The sequence below is a fragment of the Mesoplodon densirostris genome, chromosome 20, assembly GCF_025265405.1.
Source record: "Mesoplodon densirostris isolate mMesDen1 chromosome 20, mMesDen1 primary haplotype, whole genome shotgun sequence".
Lineage (NCBI taxonomy): Eukaryota > Metazoa > Chordata > Mammalia > Artiodactyla > Ziphiidae > Mesoplodon > Mesoplodon densirostris.
Window position 1 is genome coordinate 13,311,683 of NC_082680.1, and position 17,491 is coordinate 13,329,173.

General features: G+C 37.4%; 1 protein-coding gene across 2 annotated transcripts in view; it reads right to left on the reverse strand.

Annotated features, from left to right (window-relative positions):
- Nucleotides 1-1,548: 1,548 nt before the first annotated feature.
- The window catches only part of CFAP97 (cilia and flagella associated protein 97), a 35,568-nt gene continuing 19,625 nt past the window's right edge, over nt 1,549-17,491 (reverse strand). For both annotated transcript variants that reach the window (XM_060086143.1, XM_060086142.1), the window contains exons 3-5: nt 12,794-13,062; nt 4,827-4,977; nt 1,549-3,466 (exon numbers count right to left, since the gene is read on the reverse strand). In XM_060086143.1, the coding sequence (XP_059942126.1) occupies nt 3,339-3,466; nt 4,827-4,977; nt 12,794-13,062 (548 nt within the window). In that variant the 3' untranslated portion in view covers nt 1,549-3,338. The remainder of the gene's footprint in view (nt 3,467-4,826; nt 4,978-12,793; nt 13,063-17,491) is intronic.

Genomic DNA, 17,491 nt, shown 5'->3' on the forward strand with positions numbered 1-17,491 from the left:
ACAGAAAAACAGGCCAAAAGCTTGAAAAGGTACCTTACAAAAGATATCCTAGGCTTCCCTGGTGGCGTGGTGGTTGAGAGTTTGCCTGCCGATGCAGGAGACACGGGTTCGTGCCCCGGTCCGGGAAGATCCCACATGCCACGGAGCGGCTGGGCCCGTGAGCCATGGCCACTGAGCCTGCGCGTCCGGAGCCTGTGCTCCGCAACGGGAGAGGCCACAACGGTGAGAGGCCCGCGTACCGCAAAAAAAAAAAAAAAAAAAAAAAAAAAATCTTTCATAGAATCTTATTAAAAAGGATGTAACATCAGTTTAACATTTGACAGATATGAAAATAACTCTCAATAAGAACCTTGCCTAGTAATTGTAGACCTTGGATTAGTATAATTTCTAGTTGCACGTGTAAATCTTCAAAACGTATCTCTTAGGTACAAGTGAACCAAATGTAAAGTAGTGCTAGATGACCCTTCACTTTTTTTATGTTCTTGAAAATGAGAATAGTATACTTATGAGTCCTTCAAAAAAATACCCCTTAAACCATGACATCTTAGAAGTACCTTGACTTATATCAGAGAATATCACATGTTTCAACTCCTGTCCCTCTATGAATACTTACCATATAAACGAATCATGACAACAGAATTGTAAATTCCACTTTGAGAAGATGAATATTGTTGCTCTTCCTGACTTTTACTTCAAGTTGAACCCCTGTTATCAGAAATACTTAGATGGGGCCTCCCTGGTGGCGCAGTGGTTAAGAGTCCGCCTGCCGATGCAGGGGATACGGGTTCGTGCCCCGGTCTGGGAGGATCCCATATGCCGCGGAGCGGCTGGGCCCGTGAGCCATGGCCGCTGGGCCTGCGCATCCGGAGCCTGTGCTCCGCAACGGGAGAGGCCACAACAGTGAGAGGCCCGCATACCGCAAAAAAAAAAAAAAAAAAGAAATACTTAGATGAACCTCCCCTGTTAACGTAGTAAAAACTAAAGGCATTATATTAGTATCTAAAATCAAAATACAAAGAAAAAAATTTTTAATGATCAAAAATAATAGTACAGCTTTATCTATAAAATTATAATTGTATCCTGACATGGTAGCAAAAACCATACAAAATGTATTCAGAGACTAATGCTGTTACATAAAAGGTTTCATACTTTTTTTTTCTCTAACAACTTAAAAATCAATTTTTAAAAATTGGCTAACTCGGGCTTCCCTGGTGGCGCAGTGGTTGGGGGTCCGCCTGCCGATGCAGGGGATACGGGTTCGTGCCCCTGTCCGGGAGGATCCCGCATGCCGCGGAGCGGCTGGGCCCGTGAGCCATGGGCGCTGGGCCTGCGCATCCGGAGCCTGTGCTCTGCAGCGGGAGAGGCCACAGCGGTGAGAGGCCCGCCTACCGCAAAAAAAAAAAAAAAAAAAAAAAAAAAAATGGCTAACTCACTATTGAGCAGATATTCAAATGCTGAATTTTAAATTCAACATTATCATATCACTCCTTAAAGACAGGTTGTTATACAAACATTAAAAGTGCAATAAGTTAAAAAACAAAACAGAAACCTTGGTTTAGTATAGCCAAAATTTATATATAAAGCGGAGCACTAAGTGATGGAAAAATCTGTTCACCAGAACAGAATATCAGATAACAGCGAACGAACATTATAAGCTCAAAGAAAGCAGCAGAAAAACCTCACAGTCAGGTTGTGTTCACACAAATTTTTTAACCCCTTCTTTAATCCCTTCTTCCCACGTTTCACGGGCCCTATCCTAAACAAAATCTATCAATACAAACTAAGACCAAGAAATTCTGAATTGATGTTCAGTAAAATGCAGTTTGGCTTACTGCCAAAGGTATGAAGAAAAGTAAGTCCGGCGTGCACACTACAGAGCTTGAGTTAACCCAGAAAAACAAAAAACAAATCTTACTGTGGTTACAGATCAAATATTCACACTAAGAAAAGGAAAGATTTGGCATTTAATATAGAAACTTTCCGATACATTTTAAGGTATACAGAAAAGGCCAGTAATGAAAACAGTGATAATTAGGACAGCAGGAGCAACATGACCTAGATATACTTTGCTATATAATATAAGAGCCTATATAGATTGACAGAAAAATATTCTAATTTTAAAAGTCAACTATATTACACTCTACTCGCCATTACTAATTCCATTTAAGATTATTAGGACTTTAAAAGTGGGACTGATAAAAATGATACTTCCAGGATTCAACACAAATGCCCAAACCATAACAAAGCAAGAAAGTTAGCTGATATTTAAAGTAGCCTCAACAAATGTGATTTTTTTCCCCTTTATCATTCATATTTTTAGTTTTCTTTTTCAGCCCTTAAGAACACTAGCTGGAATTTCTAAAGCTGCGAGACAATGCATTTCTTTCTTTTCTCCTCACTTAAAACAATAAACTCTAAGTATAACACAACTCATTAACAGCATCACTTAAAACACTGTCCTGACACAACTCAGGATCTGCTTCTTGGCTCTTCAAACTGGTGGTGCTATTTTGCTGATTCAATAGATACTTGCTTTTGCTTATGATGATCTGGTCCTTGGACAAACTATTCACAATGCAGTAGCTCTAAAGAAACCTAATTTCTCAGAATCATTAACTACTTTCCCTGAATATATAAAAACATGAAAGAGGAGCTTCTAAGTTGAGCTTTCTAATGCTCACAGTTTGAAATGGTTCAGAATGGCTGATAACGTGTTTGAGATCTAACTCAGTTCTCTTCTACAGAAGTAGTAGGCACCTCTGGTGAATCACAAGGATTGCCCCAGTTCAAGCTTCACTCAATCTGCTCATCAAATCTAAATCAGCTCCACCAATAAAAACAAATTTCAAGATTTGTTTCATAATAACTATCTTACAATTAAGTTTAAGTCACACTGCCCAAGTTCTGAAGCAAAGAGAAAACAAAGTCAGTCAGGAGCTATGCTCATGGTATAAAGCTTACAAGAAATGAAAAAAACAACAAACACAAACTATATAGCTAACATCTTGGGTCCAATGTTCAACGATGCTATCACAACTGTTCTGTCAGTCTGACAGCTGAACCAATTTCTATGTTGAGAAAATACACCGGCAAACTACCATTTCTCTGTACAATACATACAAGTCTCATATAAACTCCTCCTCACAGGAAACACTGATTTTATATTAAATTGTCTTTTTCAAAACAATTTTGCATCAAATTACAATAAATTACAAGTCACTGTTGTACACCTTAAATTGCTTAAAGCAGTATTTAGATGTTTATACAGAGAATGATAGTAATGTACAAAAGCACTTCAATAAGAATTTGATGATCAATGTTTAAAGTAAAAAGAGTTTTTATAACCAAGCTGTACGGACATTAGGGGGCTTAGGTCTTAGCAACAGGCCACTGGATGTGTCAAAAGCTGATTGCTCACTCTTACAACTGAGATCACTGGTAGCACTGGATGTCCTGGAAGCCCCTCCTGAAAATATATAAAGAATAAGAAATGATTTGAATTATTTAAACTAAATATATAAATCATCATCTAATAAACTTCCTCTCCTATCCTGAAGCCCAGAACAAAATTTTCTTCCCTGTCTCACAGGTGTTTTTAATAGTCTAATTTGATTCTCAACCAGGAATGTATTTCTGAATTCCCCGTGGAACTTAAAAATATAATAACAAACATGCCCAAACTCTGTATTAGGGCATTTTGATTCAATAGATTTGGGGTGGGAATAAATGTTTTTAAAAGCTTCTCAAAGGATTCAAGTGGGAAAAAAAATCTCTATGTATAACCATTTACACATTTATTCAACAAATAATTTACTGCTTTCAAGGTATAATACTAAGTGTGAGTAACTGGAATAAGACCCTTTCTTAGTCATGAACTCTGCCAAGGAAATGATGCTTGAAGGATGAGTGAATGGAATTACTAGTCATTTGAGTGTTTAAGATTACAAGCGGTTCCAACTTTCTCTTAGGATTAGCTTCTACAGACTTTACAGTTTTTTTTTTTTTGTTTTGTTTTTTTTGCGGTACACGGGCCTCTCACTGTTGTGGCCTCTCCCGTTGTGGAGCACAGGCTCCGGACGCGCAGGCTCAGCGGCCATGGCTCACGGGCCCAGCCGCTCCACGGCATGTGGGATCTTCTCGGACCAGGGCACGAACCCGTGCCCCCTGCATCGGCAGGCAGACTCTCAACCACTGCGCCACCAGGGAAGCCCCAGACTTTATAGTTTTGAACATATACACGAATTAACAGCACAGACTTCTGTAAGGAAAAAGGTCTGGCCTTTCCATGCGTCACACACTCTAGCACTCAGTGGTCACCCCCACCTGCGTTCTCCGGGACACACTACCAGCCAGGCATGTAACGGATCATATATTAAGCATTAAGAGGGATTAATCTGATGACTACAGATTGCTGATTCTTCTTTTAGTTGCCAATGAGGAAGAAAAAGCACATATTAGGGCTGGAATATACTACTAAAAATTCTTAACTGGCTAAAGAGAATGTTTCAGCAACTTTTAAATAGCATATCTGTTCATTTCTTCCTTAAATAAACATATTGAAAGTAAAAGTCTCTCCTCCATTATCTAAGAGATAACTGATATTTTCAATTGTTTTTTCTCCTGGTTTCCTTCCTATGCTGCCATTATACACTGTAAATGAAACCTGAAATTAATGAAGTAACACAAATAAAACAAAGCATGCCAGTGAAAAACAGATTGCATTCCAGAAGTCAGCATTTTAAAACTCTATCATAAGAACCGAAGTTATATGTTTTTAAAAGGACAAAAGACACGAACAAGTACAAAATAATTTTGAGTATGCTTACTTAACGGGCTGTACTGGCCAAGAGTGGACCTCACTCGTCTGGAGGTCGGGGATGAGCTGAGATAACCCATGTTGCGGTGATAGTCCATCAGCTGTTCTGAGCGTTTCATACCAACTGTTGGTTTCACAGCTTCAAGCCGTTTCAGTAAAGCCTTCATTTAAAGACAACCAATTTAAAAGCCAACGTCAGATAAATAGCAATAGTTTTTAAAAAAGGCGAATACTTTCTAGAACTTGAAATTCACAAAATAAAGTAGAAAAGACTTTAAGTCACTGTGAAAAAATATTTCAAATAATGTACTTTCAGGAAAATCTAAGGGTTTTCACCTATCTTATGGCTAACCAAAACCACTATGATTTTAACAACCAACTGTAGGCATATCTCTCTTCTTTGTCGGGTTACAATCTTAGAAAAGGTGCTGTAAGCTGAAATACATTAAACCTGATTTTCTCATAGAAATGACATAATGTGAGCAATAATGCTAAGAGCCCAGTGTTCAACCCTAGAAATGACTGTGAACGTATCTAAGCTACTATTATAAGTTCTATCTATACATACGCACAGAGCAGTGACTGTCAACCTGTTTACTTTCCAGTGGTGCCTCAGGGCTCCTAGGACGTTGAGGAAAGGCCAATGGGCCGGCCTCTCAGGTCTCCCACTCCTAATTTCTACCGACCCAACTATGCTTTCTGTATTGTCTGTTTTATATATTGAAGATTCTGCATAAAATTGTTTGGGAAAAAAAAGTGTTTGCTCTTAAGAAGTTTGAAATCAACTACTATAGAACATAAAGCTTTTTAAAGATTGTATAAACCAACTAGCCAAGGCAAGACAGTATCCAGTAGCATGGTATGTGCATTAATACGATTCTGTAACAGAGGCTAATGTGTAATGTCCCTAATTTTATTCATAATCCTTCCTTCACAAATCAGAAGGTGAAAGAGTTTCTTTTGTTTGATTTTCACAGGCTTCGGTGAGAAAGGAATATTTAAGTAGACCAAATGGATTAGAGAATTGATCCATGGTTGTGTTTTATTATTTTCTTTATTGACTTAAACTTTCTCTGTAGCAAGTTGATCTTTATTTGAAAAGAGAATGCTGTCCTGCACTAAAATTCACATTATTAAGTTAGCCTCATGAGTTTAGTCATAGGACAAGTCTTCTCTGGACCATCTTTTTTCCTTCTCCCTCAGCTTAGTTTTTTCTTTGCATTGTGGTATAATCCACATAAGATTTACCATTTTAACCATTTTTAAGCCTACAGTTCACCACCACCAACTGTCTCCAGAACTTGTTCTCAACTGTTATCAGCCCCCTCCCGCCCTGCTATTCTGAGGCTCCATTATCAGTGTTCCTGCGCGAATCTAGAGAAGCCAGAATATTCAGGGAAGAGCTATCGAGGAAAGGAGAGCAAGGGTTGTAGAGTGAAAGGAGCTTGCAGACGAAGAACGGCAGAGGCGCAGGACACAGGAAGCAGCAGCCGGACCCACCCAGAGGACTCAGCCTGCCAGCTCATCTTCCTGCATGAAATGCCCTTCTTCAGTTCTGAGCCTTCAAAAGCTAGAAAAGAGCCAACTCCTCAGTGAAGTCTTACACAATTAGAGTAACGGTTCTCTTTGCTGAGTTCAGAGTCAGGATTTATCTGTGGTTCCACCTGACTATGAAGTCTACGGTCTTTCCATCATAACATGCTGTCTTTCTCTCTTTGTAGACAGAGAACCTGTACAATTTAGGTGCCAAGACCTACCAACTAATATATCTCCTCCACCTGCAGTTTATAACTGAGTAAGGAACTTGCTGGGTATCACATCATCAATGTATTTTATTGGGTAGAGAACATTCGCTGTTTTATCTGATTACCCTATTAACTACCTATTGAGCTGTGCACGGTAGAATGGCAGCACAGAAAACTTGGTATTTTCAGTTACCTACTAATTTTGTTTTTTTGCTGGTAGAAGTCTCAATGTTTTTTAGATAAACTGCTAATTCCCTAAATTTATTCATTTGGTTGATATTTTTCTTTTACAAACTTTAAGAAAATTGCAATGCTTATTTATCAGATATAAAACATATAAAGTAGTGTGATCAAAATCAATTTTGAAATAAGTTAACAATAAGGCAAAAAGTAAACCCATTCTGTAATGCTGATATGTCACTTATCAAGTTTACATGCAGAAACCTGGGGAAATAAGAGAGCAATGTTTGGTTCAGCTATCCAAATCACATGGAACCGTGCCATGTATCTGTGTGCGATATGAACACAACAAGCTCACAAAAGCTAAAGGAATGATTTCAGATACAAACAGCTCTTACTTGTAGAAACAATATATTGATAAAAATGTGAAGGATTACAGTAGAAACCCTAAAATCAAAAGTATATACATTTCAATCTAGTCATCAATTTATAACTCCTGAGTAAGACTTAAAAATGATAGGTCAAATACTGTAACACTTGTAACTGAGTGATAAAAAAATATAAGTTTTCTAGTCAGAAAGACCTGGATTTAAACCTTTTGCTCTGCCATTGATTGTGTGACCTTGGTCAAAAGACTTAATAGTGATATTAACAATGAAATAAAACTCAAAGAGTCAGTTTAGGGTACTAAGTGAGATAATGCATATAAAATGCTCAGAACAGTGCCTGGCATATAGTATGGACTTACTAAATATTAATTGCTATCCTTAATAGTGCTCTGATTATTTTCTAGTTGTTTGACACACTCTAGTATTACCTTCATAGCTAAGTTATATATTAAATGACAGGGCAGTATTTTATATTTTTTCTTATATCCATTCCAGTTTCTTACATAGCTCATAGCAGACATTAAACAAATATCTGTTTAATGGATTGAAAAATGTAAGAATGGTTACTTATACTCCCATTTATGGTTTACAAAATCTTAGAACTGCTACTCAAATCAGATTCTAATAATGAATCCAAACAGTTTGTTCAAATATCTCTGTTCTATCTAGGAGGTATCATTCTTTTTCGAAAGAAAATTAACCCAGCCTGAAGCCTGTCTTCTGAGGTAGAAAGGTTAAAACAAATGAATGGACAAACAGTGAGTTAATGATTTCTGCAGCTGTTGGCAGAGGAGAGTTGCTTTATTGTTTCTAAAGTGAAAAAGCAAAGACCCTGAAGGACATTAAAGAGTGACAAGTGTCCTACAGTCTGGGATAATCAGGACTGTTCTACATATTTGTCTATAGCTGGAGTCGTATTCAGTTATCATTAGCTTGCTTTCTTCTATGGAAGGAGATAATAGACATTAAGCAGAGGAGGAAAACCAAAGTGAGTGAACTGTAAATTATTTCAAGACCTTGGAACAAAGGTACTGACTAATCCACAGGTAATACTCATACTTGGTATGAGATTTGCTATAAACCTTCATCTTTGTGACAACATATCACTCTCTCTCTAATAGTTTTCACATCTATCTAAAATTACCTCCCTAAACCAGCAGACAAAGAACAGAAGAGGGAGGAAGGATTTTATTGCTCATTTAATGTTTTTAAGACTGGTGTGAACTTTATAAATTTACATTGGGTTGGCCAAAACGTTCGTTCGGGTTTTTCTTTCTTTTTTTAATTATTTATTTATGTATTTATTTTATTAGTTTCTGCTTTATAACAAAGTGAATCAGTTATACATATACATCTGTTCCCATATCCCCTCCCTCTTGCGTCTCCCTCCCTCCCACCCTCCCTATCCCACCCCTCCAGGCAGTCACAAAGCACCGAGCTGATCTCCCTGTGCTATGCGGCTGCTTCCCACTATCTATCTACCTTACGTTTGGTAGTGTATATATGTCCATGCCTCTCTTTCGCTTTGTCACAGCTTACCCTTCCCCCTCCCCATATCCTCAAGTCCATTCTCAAGTAGGTCTGTGTCTTTATTCCTGTTTTACCCCTAGGTTCTTCATGACATTTTTTTTTCTTAAATTCCATATATATGTGTTAGCATATGGTATTTGTCTTTCTCTTTCTGACTTACTTCGTTCGGGTTTTTCCATAAGATGTTACAAAAGCCTGAACAAACTTTTTGGCCAACCCTATACATGCGTTACTTTTACTTTAAAAATAATATTTTAACACAGTAACTCCTGAGTGGAAAGATTATGGTTTACTTTATTCAATTACTCCTCTCCCCACTCCCTTTTCACAGCTCAGGAAACTGACATACATACATTTAAGAGCATGAAATAGCCTCATTACTTTTAGAGTAAGGTGAAACTATAAACTAAGTATCCTCACTGACCCCTTCTCCTTCTGCTAAGGTTATTCTTGCACTCTTTCATAAAAACAGAATTCATATTATGTCTAAATGAATATAAAGAGACATGGTTTAACAAGAATATTTCAAAATTCATGAATTAAAAAATTTGTTCCCTTTTGAAATAATGAAGTTCTAATTGAGTCTATATGTAGCAAGCACGCCCTCTACTGGATAGAGGGCTCTCCTTTTCTACCTCTTCTGCACAGCACTGCTTTGTCTCAAGTCTAACAGCCTCTGGATTACTAAGGAACTAATTTGAGAGTACTGGAACAGAACTGCTTTAGTCATCATGCCTGTTAGCCATCTGAACTGGCCTCTATCACTGGAGATGGAGCAAATGAAGGATTATAAATCATGAAAATTATAAAGTAATGGACCCTGCTAGTGCAGTACACCTGACACAAAAGTGCTGTGTGAGCACTTCTGTACCCATGCATGTGTGTTTTGACGATGAACAGTTTAGTAAACAGGTTAACAAGTATATCATCTCACACTGAGGAACTATTAGAGCCAATGTGGCTCTAAATAAGGATTTGGTAGGTGGCTGCTTATATAACAAATACACAAAAAGTGATGGTTTACAAAAGTAACCAATTAGAAAATGTAATGAAAAATTTCATGGCAATAGCATAAAAATATATAGTTTTAAAGAAAACTATAAAACCTTACTAAGGTAGAGTATAAGAAGGCTTGAGTAAATGGAAAGACATACCATATTTCTAGATAGAAAGGTAATATTTTAAGAGTGCCAAACACTCTGCAATTAAAATGTAAAGTCAACACAATTCCAACAAAAATTTAATAAAAATACTTTTTATAAAGAAAAAAATCAGTTAGTATGAAGAATAACTGCAAAGGAATAGCCAAGAAAAAATTTAAAAAGGTATAGAATTAGTTTTATTTTGGTATAGACGATGAAGAGTTAAGCATAAATCTGGAAGATTACTTTTCCTTAAAATAATGTAATAATATTTTATAATAAATTATGTTTATTTTTCTGTTTAGCTTTAAGCTACTTTTTCCACTTCTTATGAATTAAGCTTTTGTTTCAGAGCTGCACTGCCCAAAGCCACAAGCCATATGTAGCTACAGAGCATTTAAAACGCGGCTAGTCCAAATTGAGATGTGCTCTAAGTATAAAATATACAACAGATTTCAAAGACTTAGTACCAAAAAAGGTAAAATATCAATTTTTTATATTGATTACATGTTAAAATGTAATATTTTTGATTTAGTCAGTTAAAATATTATAGCAGAATAATCTCACCTGTTTCTTTGACCTTTCTAACGTGGTTACTAGAAAAATTTAAATTATACATGTGGTTCACATTATATTCTACTGTCCTAGAGTATAACAAATAAGACCTTACTATGAAATGTAGAAAAATATGCTCACATATACATATTACTAAGCATACAAAGTAAAAAGAATAAAATAGCAGTAATTTTCCACAGCTTAGATGTACAACTGATATGGGAGATGATAAAAGCTGTAAACAGAAGCTGCTTAACGGTTTTCATGCTGTTCATACTAGTAAAGCCACTAGACAGTATGGCTTCAGCTTCTCAAAAGTAAACCCAAGTTCCTCAAAAAGATAAACACAGAATTACCAGCCAGCAATTCCACTCTTAGGTATGCACCCAAAGGAACGGAAAGCAGGGACCTGAACAGATACTTGTAGTCAGTGTTCCGTGCAGCATTACTCACAATAGCCAAAATGTGGAAACAACCCAAGTGTCCACCATCAGGTGAATGGGGAATCAAAATGTGGCACATACATACATGGAATATTATTCAGCCACAAAAAGGAATGAAGTTCTGATACAGGCTACAACATGGATGAACCTCGAAAACATGCTAAGTGAAGTAAGCCAGACACAAAATGACAAATATTCTATTATTCCACTTAGAAGAAATATCTAGAATAGGCAGATTTAGAGAGAGAAGGTAGATTAGAGGTTACCAAGGGCTGAGGAGAAGGGAGAGCGGAGTGTTATTGTTTGGTGCAGAGTTTCTGTATGGAGTGATCAGAAGAGTTTTGGAAATAAGTAGTAGTGATGGTTGCCCAACACTGTGAATGTAACTCATGCCACTGAATCAATCACTTAAAAACAAAATGGCAAATTTTATGTTACATATATTTTACTACAACTTATGAATTGTACACTTTAAATGAGTATGGTATGTGAATTATATCTCTAAAAAGCTGTTAAAAAAAAGTTACCCCAAAGCTAGGTGACCGGGACATGATTCTGCCACCTGCTCGCTGTGTAACCTTGAGGAAGTCCCTGCGCCCTCCTCAGTGTCTCATTTTCTCCTCCACAACAACAGTAACTGTGTCGTCAGGTTGATGTGAGGATTAAATTACCTAAAATCGTAAAACAGTGTGCACTGTGCAACTGCTTGTGAAATAAACAAAACAGACTCCAGAGCCATGTGGGAGAGCGAAATAACATAAAACCAGATGTTCGTGACACACACTAATTCCAAAGTTTCTTAAATCATGAATGAATCTTGAAACTGCCAGTGACATGCAGGAAGTTATCATGTAGCTCACTACCCACCAACTTCACTTCAACTTGTTTTGCTGTTACCTACTTCCTGCCACATTCTGCGTGACTCTCCTGAAGGGCCCAAGAGTTTACTATTTTTGTAAATATACCAACCCAGCTGGCCAACTCCTGGTGGTAGTCATGGTAACAAAGAAATTCACAAGAGTTGTTACTCTTGCAAGTTCAGGTTAAGTACATAGTTAAATAGAACTGTACTGATGATGAAACATAATCAGGGTGAATTTTGCGAATTATTCTCATAATTTTAATAATAGCTTTACCAATTATTTTAGCTCCAAATGTATGTGCTCATTAAGGGTCTAATTTTAGTTTAAGATGCTACCTGGGTTTAAAATCTTGGCTTAGCCACTTCCTTACCAGCTCCTTGTCCATGGGTTAATTATTTAACCCTTTTAGGTCTCAATTATTCCATTTGTAAGGTGTGGATAAAAATAAAGTACCTATCTGAAAGAATTATTGTCAGGATTCAATAAGCTAATATTTAGAAGACACTTAGAACAATGCCCAGCATTAAAGAGCTCAATAAATATCAGCAATTACTATGAATTGCATTTTATAAAGAAAATGATATGCTATGAATAAATAGTTTTTAATGTGAAGATTTTCAACAGTTTCCATATATATTCCTTAGGACATCAAAGGGTACTTATGTGGTTTGTAACAATCAATGTCTTTCATACATTCAAGCAGCAGGGCAACAAATTTGACCTCTCTGAGAATGTATTTATTATTTAAAATAAATGATATATAAATTATTTTAGCTTTCGAGGATAAAATGAAGTGAAATAGATTTAGCTCTCCAGAAGAGATATGTATCTCACCCTTGGACACCATTTCCTGTACTACTATAGTGATTTCACAGATATAGTCAAATAAATAATGGAGCTTTCAGTATTTTCATTTAATATTCCCTTAAAATATAGTTTCCTGGATAAAAAAGCACACATTGTACCTTCCAGTCTCATAGCTCATCATGTTTTTCAGGCCATACATATCTATTCCTACTTTTATATAAGCAAGTTAGAAACTTTAGCTGTATTGGGTTTCCTGAAAGTTGGACTAACAAATCAGTACAAATGCATTTTCTTTGATGACTAAAAAAACCTCAGTTACTTACCAAATTTTCTCTTTCAATCCTCTGTTGTTCCCTCTGTCTGTTGAGAGCACTGTGATATAACTTAGGGGGAGGACCAGTCGATCTTCTTGGAATCGTACTTTTGCTTCCTGGTTTTTCAGCCTGTCTCGACAGTTCTTTCAAAAGCCTCTGATTTTCCCGATCAATCTGTCTCACCTCCTCTCTTGTGAAAGAGTAGTTTTTCCTAGGTGCTACTGAAGGCTGATCAAAGTGATGTTTTTCTGGTCCCTTTTTATCTAATTGCAGAAAAGCTACAGAAGTGAGCAAAAAAAGGGAAAATGGCTAAACAAAGTAGCACAGAAATATGATGGTATATGCTTTAGCTCCTATAAATGGAAACTACATTAATTCATGAAAAGGGATGTATGAAATAATGCCAGTGACATCCAGACTACAATTGGGTAGAAAAAAAATTCAGAGGCAGCTTAGAGTTTTATGCTCGTTGGGTTCTTTGGGAATAAAATGCTAACATAAAACCATGAAAATATTTTAATGAGAAATGTTCATGGCACTGGTTGTACACTGCCAGTATAATTTATGGAAAATGCCTTTGTCACATTCGTTTTATGTTCTCCTAAGGCAGTTTAAAAGTTAGAAACCTCTGGTGGAGTGCACTGACACAATCCTTAGTTGAGATGGTTTTTGTTGGTTGGAGGGTATACTTCAAAAAATAAAATGTCCTCAGCAATGCAGACAATGGCCAGAAAATGGCAAAAGCAAACCCAGAATATTCTGAAACCTTCAACTTAACCTGAAAATATTTTACTACACAAGATTTATGACCTTAATATTGGCATTAAAACAAATACTTGTATTGTAAAAGTCAAGCTTTTATTCCTGACTAAACAAAAGCCAAATAAATACATTATATAAAAGGAGTTTTTAACAAAGAAAAATATTTTCCATACTACGATTATCAAATGAAGCTTTTATCAACATGCTAAATTCTTAAATTTTCATTATCATAACAATTTTCAGTAAGTCACAATTATTACTAAACATTTGTCAGAAGTTTCTAAAAATATTAAGCTGGCTCAGTGTTTTGGCTTAAGTCTGTGCTAAAAATGAATACATTATATCAGATTAACAGAATGGTACATTTGTTTTGTTTTAACAGTATTTTTTTAGAGTAACCATTACTTGTTTTTATTAGAGTGTAGCTTTATGTAAACTCTTTTACTTCCTTAGTATTTTATACTGTTAAAAGCACAGTGCTGTAAGGCAAAGAGGCATTTTAAACTCCATTTAAAAATGTGACTGGTGCAAAAAGGTTAAATCCTTTGAGCAAAGTCACAAAACCTGTAAATCTACCTCCCAAAGCTTAAACTGAACACTATCAAAGATTACAGAAACTTAAAAAAAATGATTAACAGTGGCTTCCTGACAGGAAAAATTAGGAAATTAGTGGTTGGTAATTTGTTGAAAACCATACCACACTAAAGACAAAACCTGAATAGGAACCCATTTAGAAAGATATATATGGGGTTCAAGATGGCAGAGTAGAAGGACGTGCGCTCACTCCCTCTTGCGATGAGAGCACCGGAATCACAACTGACTGCTGAACAATCATCGACAGAAAGACACTGGAACTCACCAAAAAAGATACCCCACATCCAAGGACAAAGGAGAAGTTGCAGTGAGACGGTAGGAGGGGCGCAATCACAATCAAATCAAATCCCATAACCGCTGGGTGGGTGACTCACAAACTGGAGAACACTTATACCACAGAAGTCCACCCACTGGCGTGAAGATTCTGAGCCCCACGTCAGGCTTCCCAACCTGGGGGGTCCGGCAACGGGAGGAGGAATTCCCAGAGAATCAGACTTTGAAGCCTAGCGGGATTTGATTGCAGGACTTCAACAGGTCTGGGGGAAACAGAGACTCCACTCTTGGAGGGCACACACAAGGTAGTGTGTGCTCCAGGGGAAGGAGCAGTGACCCCACTAGAGACTGAGCCAGACCTACCTGCTAGTGTTGGAGGGTCTCCTGCAGAGGCGGGGGTGGCTGTGGCTCACCTTGGGGACAAGGACGCTGGCAGCAGAAGTACTGGGAAGTACTCCTTGGCATGAGCCCTCCCAGAGTCTGCCATTAGCCCCACCAAAGAGCCCACAGGCTCCAGTGCTGGGTCGCCTCAGGCCAAACAACCAACAGGGAGGGAACCCAGCCCCACCCATCAGCAGACAAGCAGATTAAAGTTTTACTGAGCTCTGCCCACCAGAGCAACACCCAGCTCTACCCACCACCAGTCCCTCCCATCAGGAAACTTGAACAAGCCTCTTAGATAGACTCATCCACCAGAGGGCAGACAGCAGAAGCAAGAAGAACTACAATCTTGCAGCCTATGGAATGAAAACCACATTCATAGAAAGACAGACAAAGTGAAAAGGCAGAGGACTATGTACCAGATGAAGGAACAAGATAAAACCCCAGAAAATCAACTAAATGAAGTGATAGGCAACTTTCCAGAAAAAGGATTCAGAATAATGATAGTGAAGATGATCCAGGACCTCAGAAAAAGAATGGAGGCAAAGATCAAGAAGATGCAAGAAATGTTTAACAAAGACCCAGAAGAATGAAAGAACAAACACCTAGAAGAATTAAAGAACAAACAAACACAGATGAACAATACAATAACTGAAATGAAAAATACACTAGAAGGAATCAATAGCAGAATAACAAATGCTGGAGAGGGTGTGGAGAAAAGGGAACCCTCTTGCACTGTTGGTGGGAATGTAAATTGATACAGCCACTATGGAGAACAGTATGGAGGTTCCTTAAAAAACTAAAAATAGAACTACCATATGACCCAGCAATCCCACTACTGGGCATATACCCAGAGAAAACCATACTTGAAAAAGACACATGCACCCCAATGTCCATTGCAGCACTATTTACAATAGCCAGGTCATGGAAGCAACCTAAATGCCCTTTGACAGAGGAATGGATAAAGAAGATATGGTATGTATATACAATGGAATATTACTCAGCCATAAAAAGGAAAGAAATTGGGTCATTTGTAGAGACGTGGATGGACCTAGAGACTGTCATACAGAGTGAAGTAAGTCAGAAAGAGAAAAACAAGTATCATATATTAATGCATATATGTGGAATCTAGAAAAATGGTACAGATGAACCAGTCTTCAAGGCAGAAATAGACACAGATGTAGAGAACAAATGTATGGACACCAAGTGGGGAAAGTGGGGGGCGTGGGGGGGGTATGAATTGGGAGATTGGGATTGACATGTATACACTGATGTGTATAAAGTGGATGACTAATAAGAACCTGCTGTATAAAAAATAAATAAAATAAAAAGATATATTTGTACTACATATAATTGAAGTATCTTCTTCCAAGAAATATCCATTTTGTAGAATTTAAAAAGGTTTCTTGATTAATTTAGCCATTTATGAGAGCCTTTAAAATTAAATTCTAGAGGGAATTAAAAGTAAGCTATTTTCCTAATATCATTTTAAAAAAGGTTTTAAAAATAAAAGAAGGCAATAGCTAAAAAATCAAAGAAAGGAAGAATTTCAGTCTAATTCATTTAAAAAGATAGCATTCTAACTCTCCTTGATGGAGAAGTATATGTTGGATGTTATTTACTGACACCAGGTATCACTAGCACATTTTTCTAAAGTGGCTGCTGTGTGCTTTAGTACATGGCAACCTCCAATATATAATCCATTGTCTTTCCAATTAAGATCTAAAAAAAGTTAACCTGAATAAACTTTCAGGGCTACAAACGTATTTATATAAATATGTACATATTTAAAGTCACACATTTAAGAAATATTGCTTTTTCCTAATTTTCTTTCATGAAACAATTTTGCTCAAACTCTTTACAGTATTTCAATATGTCCATCATAGCTAGAGCCACTTCTTGACTCATCTAACACCATTTACTGGAAGTACCAGCTTAACTTGCACCTAAGCTAATTGAGATACGACAGCATTTAAAAATTTTATGTGTAATGTTATTAATGGAAAATTTATCCCAAGTCATATAAGGTCCTTATTCACATAATATTTGTTCTTAAAAAAAATCCATCCTGTAGGCATATTCATGACCCCTATTTTAAAAAATCAATATTTGCTTTTTAAAATGATTTTTAAAGGTTTAAAAAAAATCCAGCTCTTATAATTGAGAGGTGACAATTCAAGGAATAATAACTAAGTTTACTGAACTTCTTTGTCTTCTTTATGAACATCCTGTCAGATGAGAACTTCTGTGACATTCTTCTGGTCTCCTTCCTTTGCATCTCGGCAGGCCTGTGATGGCGTGGACCAACACAATATAGCCCAAGGCTTGGCAAAAACGGAGACAGACAGAGGCCACCCCCCAACCCCCGCCTTGCTGGCTGGCCCAGGGGCCCAAGCACAAGGATTCCAGCATCCTGGAAGTATCAATGGTTTATTTTACCACAATAATAAGACAGGATAGAAAGAGATGAACTGAAAAAAGGAACCGGGGGACTTCCCTAATGGCGCAGTGGTTAAGAATCCTCCTGCCAATGGAGGGGACACGGGTTCGAGCCCTGGTCCGGGAAGATCCCACATGCCATGGAGCAACTAAGCCCGTGAGCCACAACTAACGAGCCCGCGCGCCACAACTACTGAAGCCCACGAGCCACAACTACTGAAGCCCGCGAGCCACAACTACTGAAGCCTGCATGCCTAG